The 17926-nt window shown below is 39.0% G+C and overlaps 1 protein-coding gene across 5 annotated transcripts in view; it reads right to left on the minus strand.

Moving 5' to 3' along the window:
- MTUS1 (microtubule associated scaffold protein 1) overlaps positions 1–17926 on the minus strand; it is a 142280-nt gene that overhangs the window by 73666 nt on the left and 50688 nt on the right. For 2 of the 5 annotated variants that reach the window (XM_042470526.1, XM_042470527.1), the window contains exons 4-7: positions 15926–16111; positions 9834–9968; positions 8504–8608; positions 7366–7416 (exon numbers count right to left, since the gene is read on the minus strand). In XM_042470526.1, coding sequence (XP_042326460.1) covers positions 7366–7416; positions 8504–8608; positions 9834–9968; positions 15926–16111 — 477 coding nt within the window. Of the gene's footprint in view, positions 1–1056; positions 1376–7365; positions 7417–8503; positions 8609–9833; positions 9969–14466; positions 14672–15925; positions 16112–17926 lie in introns of those variants that run through there. The other 3 variants (XM_042470529.1, XM_042470528.1, XM_042470530.1) reach the window with 3 other exon arrangements.

The following is a 17926-nucleotide window of genomic DNA, read 5'->3' on the forward strand; positions in this document are numbered from 1 at the left end:
CAGGCAGCCTACAATGTACAATATTCATCAGCTGATTAACACAAATGTTAACTAGCCTACCTGCTAAGATATTCATACAGCAAGGAATACCTCTCATACAAGCTGTGTTGCCTATTTTGATGCTTGGATAATTTATTTGCTTATGAAACGTTCCAATCTGTCACTATTGCTCACAATTATAATTATGAGCTCAGTTCAACTACTGTGCTAAAGCAATGGAGCGACTATGTGTGCCTGCATGTTCTCTCTCTCAGTCACACATACACACAGCAGCCAAGCTGATTTGCCTGCAAAAACTACCCAAGGGACTGAGATGTTAGAAAAGATATTAGCTGCCAGGCTGGACAGGGGAGAGAGAAACACGCAGCCAGCATTAAATTACTTGGGCAAAGAGACATAATTAAACACACACACACACAAAATAAAAAATACATGAAATTATGTAACTATTATGTGCACCGTTTGAAAATGCATTTCTAATACACTATTTTAAAAGGACGTTTCTACAACAGTACATTTATTTTATCAACCAATCGATTTTAAAAATGTAATGAGGTCACATTTCAAAGCTTTCTATGCATTCGTGTCCTGTCTTTCCAGGAACTATAATTTGTTTTTGTTTTTTTACTGCCTATCTATGTGCATTAAATCTAAGAGTATTATTTTTATTTTAAAATGTAAAATATTTATCTTTCTCAAATTCAGAAGAAGAAAAAATTCAGCATGCCAACACACTGCTATTGTGCTAAACACATTTCATAATGCTTCTAACAAGTAAACATTTGAATGTCTGACATAATTTTTTTTTAAAAGAGCATCACATTCTTCACTTTACGAACAGATTAGCATCTGTCAGACTAACATCTCTCTCACACACACAAACACATACACACACTCTCACACAGCTCTGTTACTGAGCAAATGTCTAACTGGTCTAACAAATACACATTTTCCTATAGTGCCAGAGAGAAATAGCACCCTGAGCAAACCATTACTGGTATTAATAGCAGCAGAAGTAAACAAGATGTCCCCCATGCATACAGAAAAATTACCAACCTGCATGAAATACAACTGTGCTTTTCCTAAACCCAGAAGGAAGACGAAGGTTTCGGAGTAATCCTTTTGCTGTGAGTTGGATGTGCATATTGGATAAGGAGAATTTCGGAGACCATAACATGTCTTCAAAGCAATTGGAATAAAATCAAGCAGGAAGCAGCCTCCATGTACTGTCACATACTATATTTGTAACCCAGCACTGAGGTCACACAGCATTTGGCAAAAACAACAACACCCTCACAACACACCAAAGCCTTCCCTTGTTTCTCCACTGAGATTGTCCATAAACAGATGAAAAGCCAGGAAAATCCAAGAAGGAAGATACAATATCCACTATGTTAATGCTGTTGGCAGCGTCTTTCCCCACCAGATGCTGTAAAACAAAGCTCACCCTTAGAATAAAACTGCTCTGTGATTCAGAAGACAAGCAGCCTCTGAATTACATCACACTGTTCATGTTTAATCTACTATAGGACCCAGTAGGGATGGGAAGGAGGAGGAAGTGGGTGGTCTCCTGGCCGAATATATCACACAGCAATGTCACAGATCATATCATATACTCTTCCTTCAAGGCCACTGGAGAAGAAGATTTAACGTTCCACAAGATGCATTAGGATTATTCCTCAAATAACCCAGAACCTTTTATTCATCAGATTCTATTTCAGTGATTCCAAAATACGTTCAATGCTGCAAGGATAGTCAGTTGTATTTTGGCACTTTCTAATCAGATACTAGCAGTTTTATTAGCTAATGCACTTCTTTATCTGCACTTAAACCGAGTTTTCTGCCTTAACGAGATCAAAATGTTTAGAGCTTAGCAGGAAAGATCAGACTAGTTTTGCAGCTTCTTGTCATTTAAAAAATGCCTTAATACAGGGAAAGTAACCTTGGGCTCCAATATGGGATCATGGTACAGTGGGACCTTGTTATCTACTGTGGTTTGGTTCCAGGATCTTTATGGATAACAAATTCCGTGGAGCAAAATAGTGTCCCTTATATAAAATGGAAAATCAAGATTTGCTATTTGGAATTTATACTTCTTTGGAATATTTTTAAGCCGTGGATGTTTGAATCTGTGGATAAAAAAATCTGTGGATAAGGAGGGCCGATTGTATAAGATTTAGATACTAAAGGAGATATACTAGGTGCCCTTAGGGGAAAAAAGCAAATAGTCACCACTTAGCAAATACAGCACTGTATATGTGGCCCTCCAGATGTTGGACTGCAATTCTCATCAGTCCAAATCAACAATCCCATTACATCTGGAGGGCTACAACTTCCCCACTCCAGAATATGAGGACCCACAAGTCAAAAACTAGTTATGTCTAACTTTTAACATGACATGAATTCAAGAGATGCAGCTGATTATAACATAGTGATTATCTCATTATCAGGTTGAGATAGTGGCCCAATATCTGAACTTTAAAATTACATTAAATTAAAAAAAAACCCAGCCAGTTAGATATATAGTGTAGAAGGCTGTGACTTGGATTTCTTCTGTTACCCTGTACCTTTACGTACAAAAGTAACTTTTTTGTTGCAGTGAAAGTTCTGACTCCTGAGAACAAAAAGATTATTCTAACCACACTGGATAAAGAACATCAGAAACAATTTATTTGATTCTCTTTCTATGAAACAGTAATTTTATATAATTTCACATAAAGCCAAGCAAGCCAAATAAGTACAGTAATCAAAATAAAATGGTCCAAAAATTTCAACAACACCTTGCCTCTAACGTGTGACGTGTGGTAGCTAACTTCCTTACATTATAATCCTTCTAAAACAACAAGAAACAGTCAATTGTATAGGAAGGGAGGAGACAAATGGGAAGAGAGAAAGCTGAAGCTGTAATTCCTTTCTCACCTTCCCAGAAATGTTTTCTTTTCAGTCTCAAACTGTCCTGAGTTAATCTCCTGCCAGCCATTTCCTCTTCCTGTTCTCAGAACTCCCTTCTCCAATCCCAGAGAGGGGAAAATCCAGTCATTTTTTAAGTTCTGTCATCACCCTGGTTACCAAATAAAACAGTGTTTGCCTCCTTTCTTCTGCCTAATGATCAACAACTGAGTCTCTCTTATCCACAATTCCGAAATCTGAAATACTCCAAAATCAAAAATTGTCAACCTGAGTTGGTGAGAGAGTGACACTTTTGCTTTCTGATGGTTCAATGTCCATCAACTTTGTTTCATGCACAAAATTATTAAAAATATTATGAATAAAATTACCTTTAGTCTATCTTTATGAGATGCAATATGAAATATAAATGAATTTCATGTTTAGACTTGGGTCCTATCACCAAAATATCTCATTATGTATACACAAATAATCCAAAACCTGACAAATCCAAAATCCAAAATACTTCTAATTCTAAGCATTTTGGATAAGGGAGACTCAACTTGTATCTTATTGTATGCTTCTTCATCTATAGGCTTAATTTTTCTCTCTCTTTCTGTATCACACAGACACACGTTTAGCTCTTCCAGGAAATACTGTAGAACAAAAAGAACAAAATCTGTCTCTAACACAGATGCATGCATTTGGTCAAGCTTAAATAACATGACCTATTTTTCTTTATCATAATCAAAAACCTAATCTCAGCAGTGCATACATTCAGTTAGGTTGCTTTGAGCTGAATTTCAAACAAAGGCTCAATCCTTTCATAAGTGTGAAGTTCCTCCCACCATACCTGTGAAATGCAAAGCATTCTTCTTACAATGCTGGTTACTACTCTTGCTGTAAATGCAAAGCCAATTATCATCCAGCCTCTGATGTAGTGCTTTAATAAAGCCACTTGCTAGTCCTAAAACCAGTACTATCAACACCAACTGGAACCTTGTTATGGTACACACAATTTCCCATGTCTGCTTAGAAGAAAACCCCATCTAATTCAGTGGAATTCACTCCTAGGAATTTGAGCTCAAGACTGAAAGCTAAATTCCTTTCTCAATAAATATGCAAAAGCCATAATTTCCTTGTACCAACTTAGAATCATAGAGTTGGAAGAGACCACAAGGACCATCCAATCCAAGCCCTGCTTGGAAACACAATCAAAGCACTCTTGACAGATGGCCATCCATCCTCAGTTTAAAAACCACCAGAGAAGGAGACTCCATCATATTCTGAGATAGCATATTCCACTGTGAAACAGCTCCTATGTCAGGATGTTCTTCCTAATGTTCAGGTGGAATCTCTTTTTCTGTACTATGAATCCACTGCCCCATGTCCTAGTCCCAAAGGGTGCTCAACAATGGCTCCTTTTCATCCTGGAGGGAAGTGACCAGTGGAGTCTCACAGGGCTCTGTCCTGGGCCCAGTGTTATTCAACATCTTTATCAATGACCTGGATGACAGAATTGGGAGCATACTTATCAAATTTGCAGATGACACCAAATTAGGAGGAATAGCTAATACTCCAGAGGACAGGATCAACATTCAAAATGATCTGAATAGACTAGAAAGCTGGGCCAAAGCTAACAAAATGAAATTCAACACAGAGAAATGTAAGGTACTGCACTTAGGGCAGAAAAATGAAATGCACAGATATAGGATGGGGGACACCTGACTGAATGAAACTACATGTGAAAGGGATCTAGGAGTCCAAGTAGACCACAAGTTGAACATGAGTCAACAGTGCGATGCGGCAGCTAAAAAGGCCAATGCAATTTTAGGCTGCATCAATAAAAGTATAGTGTCTAGATCAAGAGAAGTAATAGTGCCACTGTATTCTGCTCTGGTCAGGCCCCACCTGGAATATTGTGTCCAGTTCTGGGCGCCACAATTCAAAAAGGACATTGCGAAACTGGAGCGTGTCCAGAGGAGGGCGACTAAAATGGTGAAAGGTCTGGAAACCTTGCCCTATGAGGAACGACTCAGGGAGCTGGGGATGTTTAGCCTGGAGAAGAGAAGGTTAAGAGGTGATATGATAGCTGTTTAAATATTTGACAGGATGTCATATTGAGGAGGGAGCAAGCTTGTTTTCTGCTGCTCCAGAGAACAGGACCCGGAACAATGGATGCAAGCTCCAGGAAAAGAGATTCCACCTCAACATTAGGAAGAACTTCCTGACAGTGAGGGCTGTTTGACAGTGGAACACACTCCCTCAGAGTGTAGTGGAGTCTCCTTCCTTGGAGGCCTTTAAGCAGAGGCTAGATTGCCATCTGCTGGGGATGCTTTGATTTGGATTTCCTGCATGGCAGGGAGTTGGACTGGATGGCCCGTGCGGTCTCTTCCAACTCTATGATTCTATGTATCAGCAGAAAACAAAGCTTTCTTAATCTTCAATATGACATCCTTTCAAATATTTAAACATAGCTATCATGTTGTTAACCTTCTCTTCCACAGGCTAAACATACCCAGCTCCCTAAGCCAAACCTCATAGGACATGTCTTCCAGACCCTTCACCATATTGGTTGCCCACCTCTGGACATGCTCCACCTTGACAATATCCTTCTTGAATTTTGCTGCCCAGAACTGGGCACAATATTCCAGGTGAGGCCTAACCAAAGCAGAATAGAGTGGTACTACTACTTCCTTCAATTTAGACACTGACTATACTCTTATTGATGCAGCCTAGAATCATGTTGGCTTTTTTAGCCACTGCCATCACATTGCTGACTCATGTTTAACTTATGGTCTACTAAGACCTCTAGATCCCTTTTATATGTACTGTTGTCCAGCTAGGTGTCACTCATCCTATATCTGTGCATTTCATTTTTTTTCTGCTTAAATGCAGAATCTTGTAGTTTTTCCTGCTGAAATTCATTTTGTTAGTCACAGATATAAAACATCTATTGGGATTAACTCCAACCTTTGTAGTTAGGAATTACTAAATAAATACATCTCATGTATCATCAGGTTTTGGGGGGGGGTGGTAACTGATTTGGAGCGTGTTTCTTCTACAAGCATGGCCACTGAAAACTTTGGAAGCTTAAATGCAAAGGCAATAGAGTGTTTGTGAGGAGTGAACAACAGATAGAATATTGAGCCCTCCTATATGTATGTTGCTTCTCACCATAATTTTATTTTTCCTCAGCTGGTCTAACATGTTTTCAGGACTCAGATGAAGAGGTAAATATAAGAAATTAAAAGTAACATATAGGGGCATTAAGCATTCCTGACTTTTCCAACTACACCCAATTTGCATTCTATTTTTAAAAATCCACAAAAAAATAGGAACTCGGTGTATGCCTTCTTAGGGCAAATTTAGGCAATTTGACTGGGCTGTCTGATCCATCTCACTAAACGCAGGTCAGAGCTGATCTGGTATGAAACTAGGCATAATGTAGGAGCTACATAATGTGCAAAAAATAGGCTGAATTCTCTTGGCCCTAGGCTTGCCTCACTGCCAGGTTCACAAAGTGTAGGTACTAGGACTGTTTTATTTTGTAAGGATGGATGATTACATCCTCTGCAACTACACCAACTTCTCTGTTCTTTTTTATCTTAATTGCAGTTCTCGCAATAAACAAGAGGAGGATTTCCCTATCAATAATATATTGTTAGAAACTTTGCCTGCTGTAATGCAGTATTGGGGGGCCGCTTGGTTCTGGATGAGCTATTAAGACATACTAGCCTTACAAAATACTTGCTTTTGAGAGAGGAAACCTGCAAGCAATAGTGTCTTGTCTTTGAGCAAAAGTGTTTCTTCTTAGTTTTAAGAAGAAGAAATTACTGGAAATATTGAGCTAACAATTATATACTGTCTGAGTACATGTTTTGTGCCGGTTCTTTCTCTTCTCATGCAGCCTCAGGTTTCTCCAGCCAATGTCCAACATACTAACCACTACACAGCCCTTTGTCAACCCCAGCTTGCCATTCACAAACAGACATAAGCCAGACACAAGATACGAATCAAGATGGATGCCTGTATTTTTTTACTTTTTTAACTATCTGGCCTTAAGGATTGATATAAGTACCTGCATGGCAAAATTTATCAATGCACCAATGCTCCCTGGAACGTCTCCCCAAGAGTTTTCCTTCCAAATAATTTTATTTTAATAAAATGTATCCCTGCTGAATAAAAGCATTCAACCAATTCAGTGACTGACAGAATTGCCTACAAAGCAGGAGAACATAAGTGAACATTTGTGTGAAATAATTTTTAAATGTGGGGATTACACATTTATGTACCATGGACTAAAAATATTCCGTTCTTGCTTGGAAGTGTTATATCCAAATACAAAAACCACAAAGTTCTTACAACAAACAACTTATAGAACTGCACTAACATGTTGATCAGAACAAAAATCCTTCCTGTTCACATCAAATACTTAGGATCAAGAAAAAGAAGGATGGAGGAGATAAAAGTGCTTACCAGAATTGAATGTTGACAATCCATTCCGGGGCCCATTTTGTCCCAAAGGCCCTACAAAGGCAAAAATAAAACTTGAGATGGCACATTCATTTTACTGAAATGAACACACAACAAAGACCACTAGGAGTCAACCTGTATGTTACACACAGAAACATGTAAGTAGTAGCCTGGCATCTCTTTAAAAACAAAAAAGGAAGCACTTGGGTTGTTAGTAACAGTCAACCAAGATGGTGCTTAAACCTTTCCTGGCCAAAAGTACCCCATTCCAAATCCATTTGTCCTCTCATAGCAATTCCCCACCATGGGTATGTTTCCAGATGCCTGTCTAGGGTAGAAATCATGCACTTTAAATTTTGGGAGAAGTACAAAAATAGTTATGTATACCTACCTTATAGATCTTGAGCCTCATATATATAGCAGGAATTGTGCAGTCAGACACTCCTTCAGTAGCCATGGATCAATACTATGGAATTCTGGGATTTGTAGTTTTGTGAGATATTTAGCCTTCTCTGTCAGAAAATGCATTTTTTAAAAAAACTACAAATCCCAAGATTCCACAGCGTTTAGCTATGACAGTTAAAGCAGTGTCAAACTGAATTATTTCTGCAGTGCAGGTGCAGCCTCAGATATCTTGTTTATTCAAAATGTCTTTTCCTTTCTCACACTGTGCTGAGGTTTTTCACCTACTCCCCATTTCATAAATTAAATTAAATTCCCTCCCAAATCTCTCTCTCTTGGTACATTCAGACACCTGTTGCAAGACATTTATCCACCACTGTGAATATGCAGTTTCATTTTACAAACAAAAATTACTGTACAATGGAAATTGTGCAAATGATACATGTAATTAATCATCAGTTTTCCAGTGAAATTGGCATACTTAAGAACAGTGAAGCCCCACTGAATTCAATGGGGAAGCATGTGCATAGGCTGGCAGGCTTAAATCACAAATGTTTAAATGCCTCAGTTTAAAGACACTGCAAACCCCAACACAAGTCATGTTTCCCAGCACAGGTTTGATTCATTGACCGAACAAGCTGAATGGTACATCAGCTATGTCAGTGGAGAGGATGTTGGAGAAAACACAAAGATGCTCACATGGCATCTTTATAATATAATAATGAGACTGATACTTTACCTGGCCGCTGGCACCCTCTTGAATCACTGGTTTTCCTTCCTGGAAGAAGTGACCCTGCTGATTTTGGCACACATGGGCTTGCTAATCCTAACTTGGATTTTGCTCCTTTAAAAAAAAAAGCACATATTGAAATAAGGTCAAATTTTGATCAGACAATTTCAGATGAACACCATGATCAGATTTTTAAACAGTTAGCAGATTACCGGTACGTGCCACAAACATTTAGGATCTAGCTTGGAGCTGGGTAGCTTCAGTGCATTCAAATGCCACTTTGCCACCACCACCATAGGACTCCTCCTGGACCAGAGCATGCCCCCAAAAAACAAAACTAGAAGTGGCCACTTATAGTTTCATTAATATCCTATTTGTAACAAAAACGGAGATGTGTCAAAGGAGAACATGCAGCATGCTTAGAAGAGAATCTGGTGTTTGGATGCTTATTTTCTTGTTCTCGGTATGCTGAGAAAAAGAAAGAACATTACAATCCACTTTGTGGCTTAAGGAAAATCATTGTGACAGCATCAGACTGTCTTTTCAGGTCATTTAAGGATAAAAAAAATGCACCTGCAATGGTTGTAAGATCAAATACCAATCATTTAATCAGCCCTTGGCCTTTTCCTCTCTGCTTAGCTATCTAGCTTCTATGGTTCATCCAGCACTTAGTCCATTGTTGATAACCAGGGCTTTGAAATATTAACTTGGACTATGATTTCCAGAAGCCCATAGTTGGCACACAATCGGCCATATTGTTTAAGCATCCTGGGAACTGCGGTCCAAAAAGTAGCTTTTCCAGGCTTTCACTGATATTAGAATAGGCAACAGTTGTCCTCTGTACTGCACCAGTGATGATTTAGCAATTCCACTCATCTCACAAAGAAGATTTTCATACCTAGCTCCATCACTGCTAAAACGTCCTCCAAACGTCCCTAAAAGCTGGAGGAAGTGCCTATGTCTGAAAGCCAGGCGCGCTTCCTGAATCGCCATGGAAACGTGCCTCCCTCTAGCATCCCTGATGGGGAGCAGATTTCCTATGAACACAAACTTTGCGTTTAGAGGAATTCTGCTCCCCAGGAATGATTCAGGGACACAAAGGAGGGATTGAGGAAGCGCACCTGGCTTTCAGACACAGGGGCTTCCTCCACCTGTTAGGGACATTTGGAGGACATTTTAGCAGCGATGCAGCCAGGTATGAAAATCTTCAAATTCTCTGTTGACAGAAAACATGGATGCATTTGATAAATGACTCATCATACACGATCACTGCTCATATAAAGATTTTCCCATATGTAGGGCCATTCATCATGCTTGAGGAACCAATGTAAAAAGTTACCTTTTGGGGTGTTTCTCAGGGAAAACACTCTTGGCCTGGCCGCTGGCTTAAGAGAGAGGGGTCCAGTTGTACCATTTTGACAACCCAATCTGGAAGGCCATTCTCCATTTTTGATGATAATTGTGGCACTTGTAGCTGCCAAGATTTAAAAAAAAGACACATATGGAATTCAGTTCAAATACTACACGCCAATAAAAATACTCAAAACATATTTTCTCGTAAATAAGAAACCATGCTAGTCCACAGTAACAACACAAAAAAGAGCCATAGAGCACAGAGCACAGATACTCTATTGCAGCCCAAGACATTTTGTTTCCTAAGGCAAAAGATACCACAGTGCATCTTCTCATTCCATACAGAAGATGACTTCACTTCCATATGGTTCTTGTTTCAGTATTAGTGACAGGATAGTGTCATTCACTTTGAGGGCAACAGATGATTACACACAACTTTGTCGTTTAGCAGAGGGCCCAGGAGCTGAAGAAGGAGTGTCACACAGGACCTTATCACACTAAGGACTTAACACATGGATATCGTTGCCCAAACGTTGCCAAACACTCCAGAAGCGCCGGAGGTGGGATAATCCGTCACACTTCTGAAATATCACTGAAGCACTCTTGTTGTTCTCCCGTCGAAGAATCGTTCACTGAAAAGCCATTTTTGTAATAACAGAAGATCTTGTTTTTACAAAAATGGCTTCTCAGTGAATGATTCATCAATGGGAGAACAACAAGAGCGCTTCAGTGATATTTCAGAAGAGTGACAAATGATCTCATCTTCGGCACTTCTGGAGCGTTTGGGCAACGATATCCGCACGGTTAGTTCCTAGTGTGACAAGGTCCATAGTGGTGGCGGCTGCTGCTGCCTCTACCATCTGCCACCTGGAGTGCTTAAGTTGCCTCATTCTGCCTAAAAGTAAGCCTGGATTTATTGTGGCATACACTTTTGTGAACTAAAGTCCACATTGTCAGCTGCCAAGGGATGGGAACAGACTAATTCAAATCCAGTACTGTATTTGTTACACTGATAAAAAGCACAAGAGAGAAACACTGAACTCTTCTATTAATAGTGGTGGTTGTTCATACCAAGATCCTGGGATAACTAAGCTAATATCTACAGAACTAGATCTATGATTGCCTCCTCTGTCCATAAATATTTCCAAGGTAATAGGGAAGAACTGGCAAATCATCTCTGAATATTCCTTCCTAAGAAAACCCTGTGAAAACCATGGAGTCATTGTAAGTCCACAGACAACTTGAAGGCACATGTACACACACAATATGCACATTAACCATTTCTGCACAAGGAGGTCAATAACATTATTATTATTATTATTATTATTATTATTATTATTATTATTATTATTCCTAATAAACTCCCTCGTTTTCTCATAACAGTTTTACTCCGTTGGCTGACCATTTACCAAACTCTAACTAGCTGCTGCATTTCAACAGCTGGTTGATCATGTTTATCTTATAACATTTGGTGGACATTTTACATCATAAATATACAGCAAGCACTCTACCAGCTAAAACCCCAGGATTGTGTTCCCTTACATTTTCATACGTGCAAATATCCTTTAGATGTTACACAAAACATATGGTCAATCAGCAATAGAAATTCTGTAACGTAGGCACATCTGCACATTACAGTAAGCCTGGCTTATAATAGCCATTGCTTAAGCCACAACCGACAACTAAACAAACTGTAGCTTGTCTTCCTCATTTTTGGTTTGCTTCTCTCTCATACCTTTTGCCATCTCCTCTTTTAGGTTAGAGATCTGGGGAAACAAGCCAAGGATAAGCCACAGCTTCAGGTTTAGTTATAACAACGCTCTAGGTTTGTAAGCCAACAACAAATAATAGCTCCAGATTGCATTCTGAGGCCCAAAACATATGGGCCAAAAGAAGCATCTTCTGGCTACTTTGGGGGTGAAGCATTTACATGACACACGTCCCCAAAGTATCCAGAAGCTGCTCTGCCACTGCCAAAGGGAGCCCAAAGCCGCTGCACAAAGGAGCCACTTAAATATGTCTCCTAGGTGGTGCAGCTCGGGATTGCAGACTGTGGCCCACTTTGGGAGTGGGCCACTTGGTCGCCTGCAGTCCTAGCCTGATCTCGGCTGGAGGCTGCTCCTTCCCAACAGTCTGCTTCACCCATGAGACTAGTTAACAAACCATAGCAGAAGTAGATTCACTTAGCACAAAGCATATTTGAAGAAGCCACTACATGGTTTGACATGATGTGTGTACAGAATGAACAACACATACTAGAAGTTACTTGCTGTCCTCCATATAGTACTACTTTTTTCAGTATGCTCTTTGGTAATGTGCAACTATTATATGTTAGCCAACTATTTTTTTCTGTATATTCATCAGGTATGCTGGTTGATGTGGTTTTTTCTTCTTCCACAATTGTGGAATTTCAATAATTCTAGCACTTTTTAAAAACACTATCTTGTAAAGGTGCTGTAGGCTATATTTCAGAGGAAGGAACTGGCAAAACCACCTCTGAGTATTCTTTGCCTAAGAAAACCTTATTAAATTCATAGAATCATAGAGTTGGAAGAGTCTGCAAGTGCCATCCAGTCCAACCCCCTGCCATGCAGGAAATCTCAATCAAAGCATTTCCAATAGATGGCCATCCAGCTTCTGCTTAAAGATCTCTAAGGAAGGAGACTCCACTCTGAGGGAGTGTGTTCCACTGTCAAACAGCCCTTACTGTCAGGAACTTCCTCCTAAAATTGAGGAGTAGCTTGCATCCATTTTCCTGTAGCTTGCAGCCATTGCTCCGGGTCCTAGTCTCTGGAGCAGCAGAAAACAAGCTAGCTCCCTCCTCAATATGACATCCCTTCAAGTATTTAAACAGGGCTATCATATCACCTCTTAACCTTCTCTTCTTCAGGCTAAACATCTCCAGCTCCTATAAATGGATAGGCAACTTGTAGGCACATATACACACAAAGATGATTCACCCTATACTACAGTGGTTCCCAATCTTTGAGTCTCCAGATGATTTGGACTTCAGATCCCATAATTCCTGACTATTGACCAAGTTGGCTGGAGCTTCTGGGAGCAGATCAGGAAGGACCCAACCAGCCACTGGAATAAGATACATGCTCTCACTAGTTACTATACTCTCCTCAAATATTAATATAGTTTTAGAATATCTGTTTAAATATTTTTGTATTTATGAGCAATCCAGTACTTCAAGTCTGCACAATGTGTCCTATGAAAGAATTTAGCACGAAGAAAATATGGTCTACTGACCTAGTTCTGTGGCAGCGCTATACTGTACAACCATGCCCAGTTTTGACAAAGAATCTTGTCAGCGTAATAAAATTCAAATACAGAATTCACACAGAATTGTAAGTATAACACAAATTCAGAGTGAGAGTCTAAGTTCATATACATCCATATGGAACATACAGTTCAATATTTTTGTGTGTTCTCCATTACAGTATTGCTTTGGCCAATGGTAAGGTGAATCCACTCAATTAATAGTGTACAAGCTACAGCATGCAGCATATTGTACATGGCATGAAAATTTATTTGACTTTCACTTTCTAGACCTGTTCCATTAGCTGGGTGAAAAGATCATACTGTTTGTCCAACAGGTCCCCAAACGCCATCACATTAATATAAGTGGCTAATGTGTCTTTATATCACATTTCCAAAATTATAGGAAGAACCATCTCCATATTTCAGAAGCTGACTAGCCTAAGATTAACAGATATTTAAGATACTCATCAAAATGTCAACATTTATTCTGTTATTAATGCAGCCTCGATTTTCAGGCTAAAATATTTTATAGGATATATGCTATAGTATTTACAAGGCACACACTTATTCCTGTTAGTTACTATTAAATATAATGCCACATGCTTATTTTGAGAAATCATGTCTGACTGTAGCACACAAACAGTTCTAATACAAGTACAGTGTGAACTCTATTGCTGCCTTTATTTTCTTAGGAGAGCATTTTCTCAAAATGGGGTTAGGGTGAAATTACAAAGAAAGGTCCACCATCAACACACAGATAAAAATACATTGCAAGAACCAAAACATTTCTAAGGAAGTCACACAAAGAACTGAGCACACATAGTAACAGTACCACTACTATGTGGTTAGTTATACACACACACACATACACAAAACGTTTCGAATTATTATAACCTTACTGAACAAGCATCTTACTTTGACCTTACAATGCCCCAGAAAATGTGACAACAGTCTAACACAAGCTGTTAAATTGTCTGACTCCAACATGTACTGAGCAAAGCTATACACTGACAGTCTTGAGGAGAGGGAGGGAGGGAGGGAGGGAGGGAGGGAGGAGAAACAGAGAATTTAAAAGAAGATGTACTTACAAATATTAGATGCAAAATATACAAGGGAACAGTTGGAAATGTATTCAGCTCATATATTCTCTAGAATTTGATTCCTAAAGGAAAGGTCAGACTTACATTTGCTAGGCAGAAGCTGAATAAAATCAATCCTTCTTCCCGGACCCAAAACAATAAAAATCCAACAATCCAGAATTTTAAATAGCATTCAATCTCACACATTCACTTTATTTAAGAAGCCATTGCATGCTGCATGTTTTTATTTTTTAAAAAAGGATGAACACCTACTTCTTCTCCCAGTAAATGTGGCTAACAAAGGAATTATACAAAAGCTGTAAGATCCCACTACCAACAAGGTCAATAAGGTAATGTCGTAGTGGCTTCCTGAATCTGTCGGTGGTGTTAGAGTAGAGTTGGTGAAAATATGAGGCGAAAAGTCAGTTTCTGTGCAACTGCGAAGTCCTCCTGGTATAGTCATTTAAAATGATCAAAGCAAGCTCAAAGCCCGAAAGACTGCAGCCATGTTCACCCTCTCTCTCTCTCTCTCTCTTGTATTCCCCACGCTTGCTCTTAGTGAATTAGAGTGGAAAAAGATTGTCAGCTTCAAGGCAGGAGACAAAACAGATTAAGCCAACTAGCAAATCAGGCTAAGAAAGAGTAGTCAATTGGATACCTAATCTGAAAAGGAGACTACCATATTTCTTTGTTATGCAGAAAAGATCTTTCCTTTGTTAAGAGCAAAGAATAGAAACGAACAGAGCATTTACAACCTGCTTAGGTGATCCAGGCAGCGTAGTAAACGAACAGGGGGGAAATGAACAAAAAAAAAACCCAACATGGCTGTCAGTACAGAGCCAATCTGTTTGTAGGAGAGATGCATGCTACAAAATTTAAATATTAGGATCATTCTTTTTAAGAACACCGCATGGGGGAAGATTTGTTTTACAATGTAAGGGGAAGCACAGAAAAGCCATTATTAAGGCTATGCTGCTGATGCTTGCCTCCCTTACTCCACAAGGTTTTAGCATAATATCCTACTCCCTATAGCAGAAATGTGTAGTACTGTTTCTGCTTCCAAATCAATACACTGTTCCTTTTAATACATACACACACACGCACACACACACATATACAGAGAGAGAGAGAGAGAGAGAGAGAGAGATGTGGGCAGTAACAAACAGTTAAGTTTAGCAGGGTCTAATTAAGCATTAAATTGTTTTTATAATTAATAACTTACAAGCACCTGCTGCACAAGATAATTAGAAATATTTACTTTATTTTGTATATAAAGACATATATGCTATAATGAAAGTGAATATAACTGCAATATTTTTTGGAGCTGCTAGAATGTGCCACCTATTCCAGAGATAAGCAGGTACTTAGAATATATATTTGATTATAAGTCGAGAAGTTTTTGCCCAAAAAGTGACCCCAAAAACCTGGGTCTACTTATATATGGGGCAACAGGCTTGTCCCCTCAAGTGTCTTCCACAGCCTGGCTGCCCCAAAACCTGCCCTCGACTTATACACGTCAATTTATAGTTGAGTATACTGTATATGGTATATGCAACTCCTATTAGGAGTTCAGAAAGCAGAATTGTTTTCCAGTTATTGTTTTCTACCAATTAGCTATAACAATTTCCAAGAGAATGACAGTCACAACTTCATTAGTGCACTAAACACCAACCAAGGAGAATTTTAACTGAACTAGTCACTAAAACAATACTGGATTCCCCAAGTGACTTACAATTTTTGCTGCAAGTACTTTGGTCACTTTGAGTGCTGCTGATTGAAGAGATGCTAGAGGTTCTTCGAAATCCTGGTCCTTCAACGGGCACTTTTGGTTTGGGAATCAGTTTACCAGAAGTAGTCCAAGATCCTGGTGTGGATTTTAGAGAAGTAAGCCTTCCCTTGGGAGAAAATGTCTCTACTCCTGCCAGCATAAAAAGGGACAAAATCAGGAACAATACTGCCACAGTACTGTATTATCTAGAACAATTAAAGAAACAGTACTTGTATTATCTAAAACAATAAAATAAAAAGTGGGTTGTTGTTGGTTTTTTGCCCCATCAGAAAATAGTAAGCTAGGGAAACTTATCACTCTAACAAGCAAATTATGACCTCATAAATGTTGAAACAAGTCTGTGTTTCCTTTTCTGGAACATGCTAATGCATTGACAAAGGTCTTAAAAACCAAAAGCAAGATGAGATGCATGTGCACACTCACAAGTACACTTGCAACATGTGTGGATGTTCACATTTAAGATCCTGTAGACAAATTTCAAAGGTTACTATGGGGGGAGATGTGCCACATGGCACTCATTCTGCGAGCGTCACAAAAAAAAGATGGAACAGACTTGTTCTGTTTCTTTAGTGGACATGATTAGAACTGATGAATAGAAATTCAAAAAAACAGATTTTGGCTAAATTTCCCCCAAATATTGTTTGACAATATGCCCACAAAGAGGGTGGGCTCTTTTTGACAGAGCTATTTAATCAGAGAGTGAGTGACCATTTGATGGGAATGCTTTCCTTGCAACCTTAGACGGTGGAGTCTGCAGTGAGAAGGGGATCTATGTAGATGATCTCCAAAAGTAATTGCCATCTCTATGATTCTAGGATTCAGGAATGTAAGAATTACTGTCTTTCACAACCTGAATGATTCCCAAAAGCAACAACTATCAGGGTTATACTTTAAAACTGCTAGTAAAAACCTTCAATATCTGTTTGAAAGAATCCGAGTCTAAACAAATACAAAATTTGGCAAAAATTTTTTTTAAAAAACTGTTTGAAAAGCAACTGAGACGTCATTCTCCTCAACACTAGGTGGCACTGTATGATAACACAGCAACCTAAATAGCTTTTGCAGTTAAAAGCTGCACTTATTAGCTAGCTTTGAGCACTTCCACATTGGTCTAAAGAAGAATTAGTGTCCATCTCACAATATAGCTCAGTGGGCTTTGACTTCACTCAGTGGGCTTTGCCCGTTGTTGTCTCCTCCCTATTCACATAATCCACTCTTTTTGTGTATATATAGCTGTTTGCTGGATCTGCACTTTCAAAAGTTTCTAACTAGGGATGTGATCTCTGTTGGGTGATTCTATGATCTGAAGGGCTCATTTTCCCCCTTTATTGTTTTCTTTATTTTTTTTCCTCTTTTAGTTTTACAGTGTGAACGCGCATTTCAATGATGTACTGATGCACTATAATAAAAAAGGAAAGAAAGGAGGGGGGAAAAAGAAGAGACGAGACTTGTGGTGCAGCCACATTGTAGCATTAAAGCACTTTAACTGCCATGTCTATCCTACAAAATTCTGGGATTAATAGTTTGGTGAGGCACAGAGGTCTCTGACAGACCAAGGTGAATATCTCACCAAAATCCCAGGATTCTGTAGCATAGAGTCATGGCAGTTAAAATGGCGTCAATCCAATGAACCAATGAAGTTGATCCCTTCCCCACCACCATTCCCTTATCCTTTTGTATCATGTCTTTTTAGATTGTAAGGCTGAGGGCAGGGAACTGTCTAATTAAAAAAACAGTAAGCTGCTCTGAGAGCCTTTGTGGCTGAAGAGCGGGGTATAAATACTCAAATTAATAAATAAATCTGTTTTATATTTTTTGTACTGTCTCAGAACTAAAAAGAAAACCACTTGGAGATGGGAATGTTTCAGGTGGTGCTGGGAAGTGCCAGAAAATAGTCTGGAACAAAAGAAATGTTGTTTGGAAATCCATAGATCTATCTGTATG

This window comes from Sceloporus undulatus, chromosome 5, assembly GCF_019175285.1.
Source record: "Sceloporus undulatus isolate JIND9_A2432 ecotype Alabama chromosome 5, SceUnd_v1.1, whole genome shotgun sequence".
Lineage (NCBI taxonomy): Eukaryota > Metazoa > Chordata > Lepidosauria > Squamata > Phrynosomatidae > Sceloporus > Sceloporus undulatus.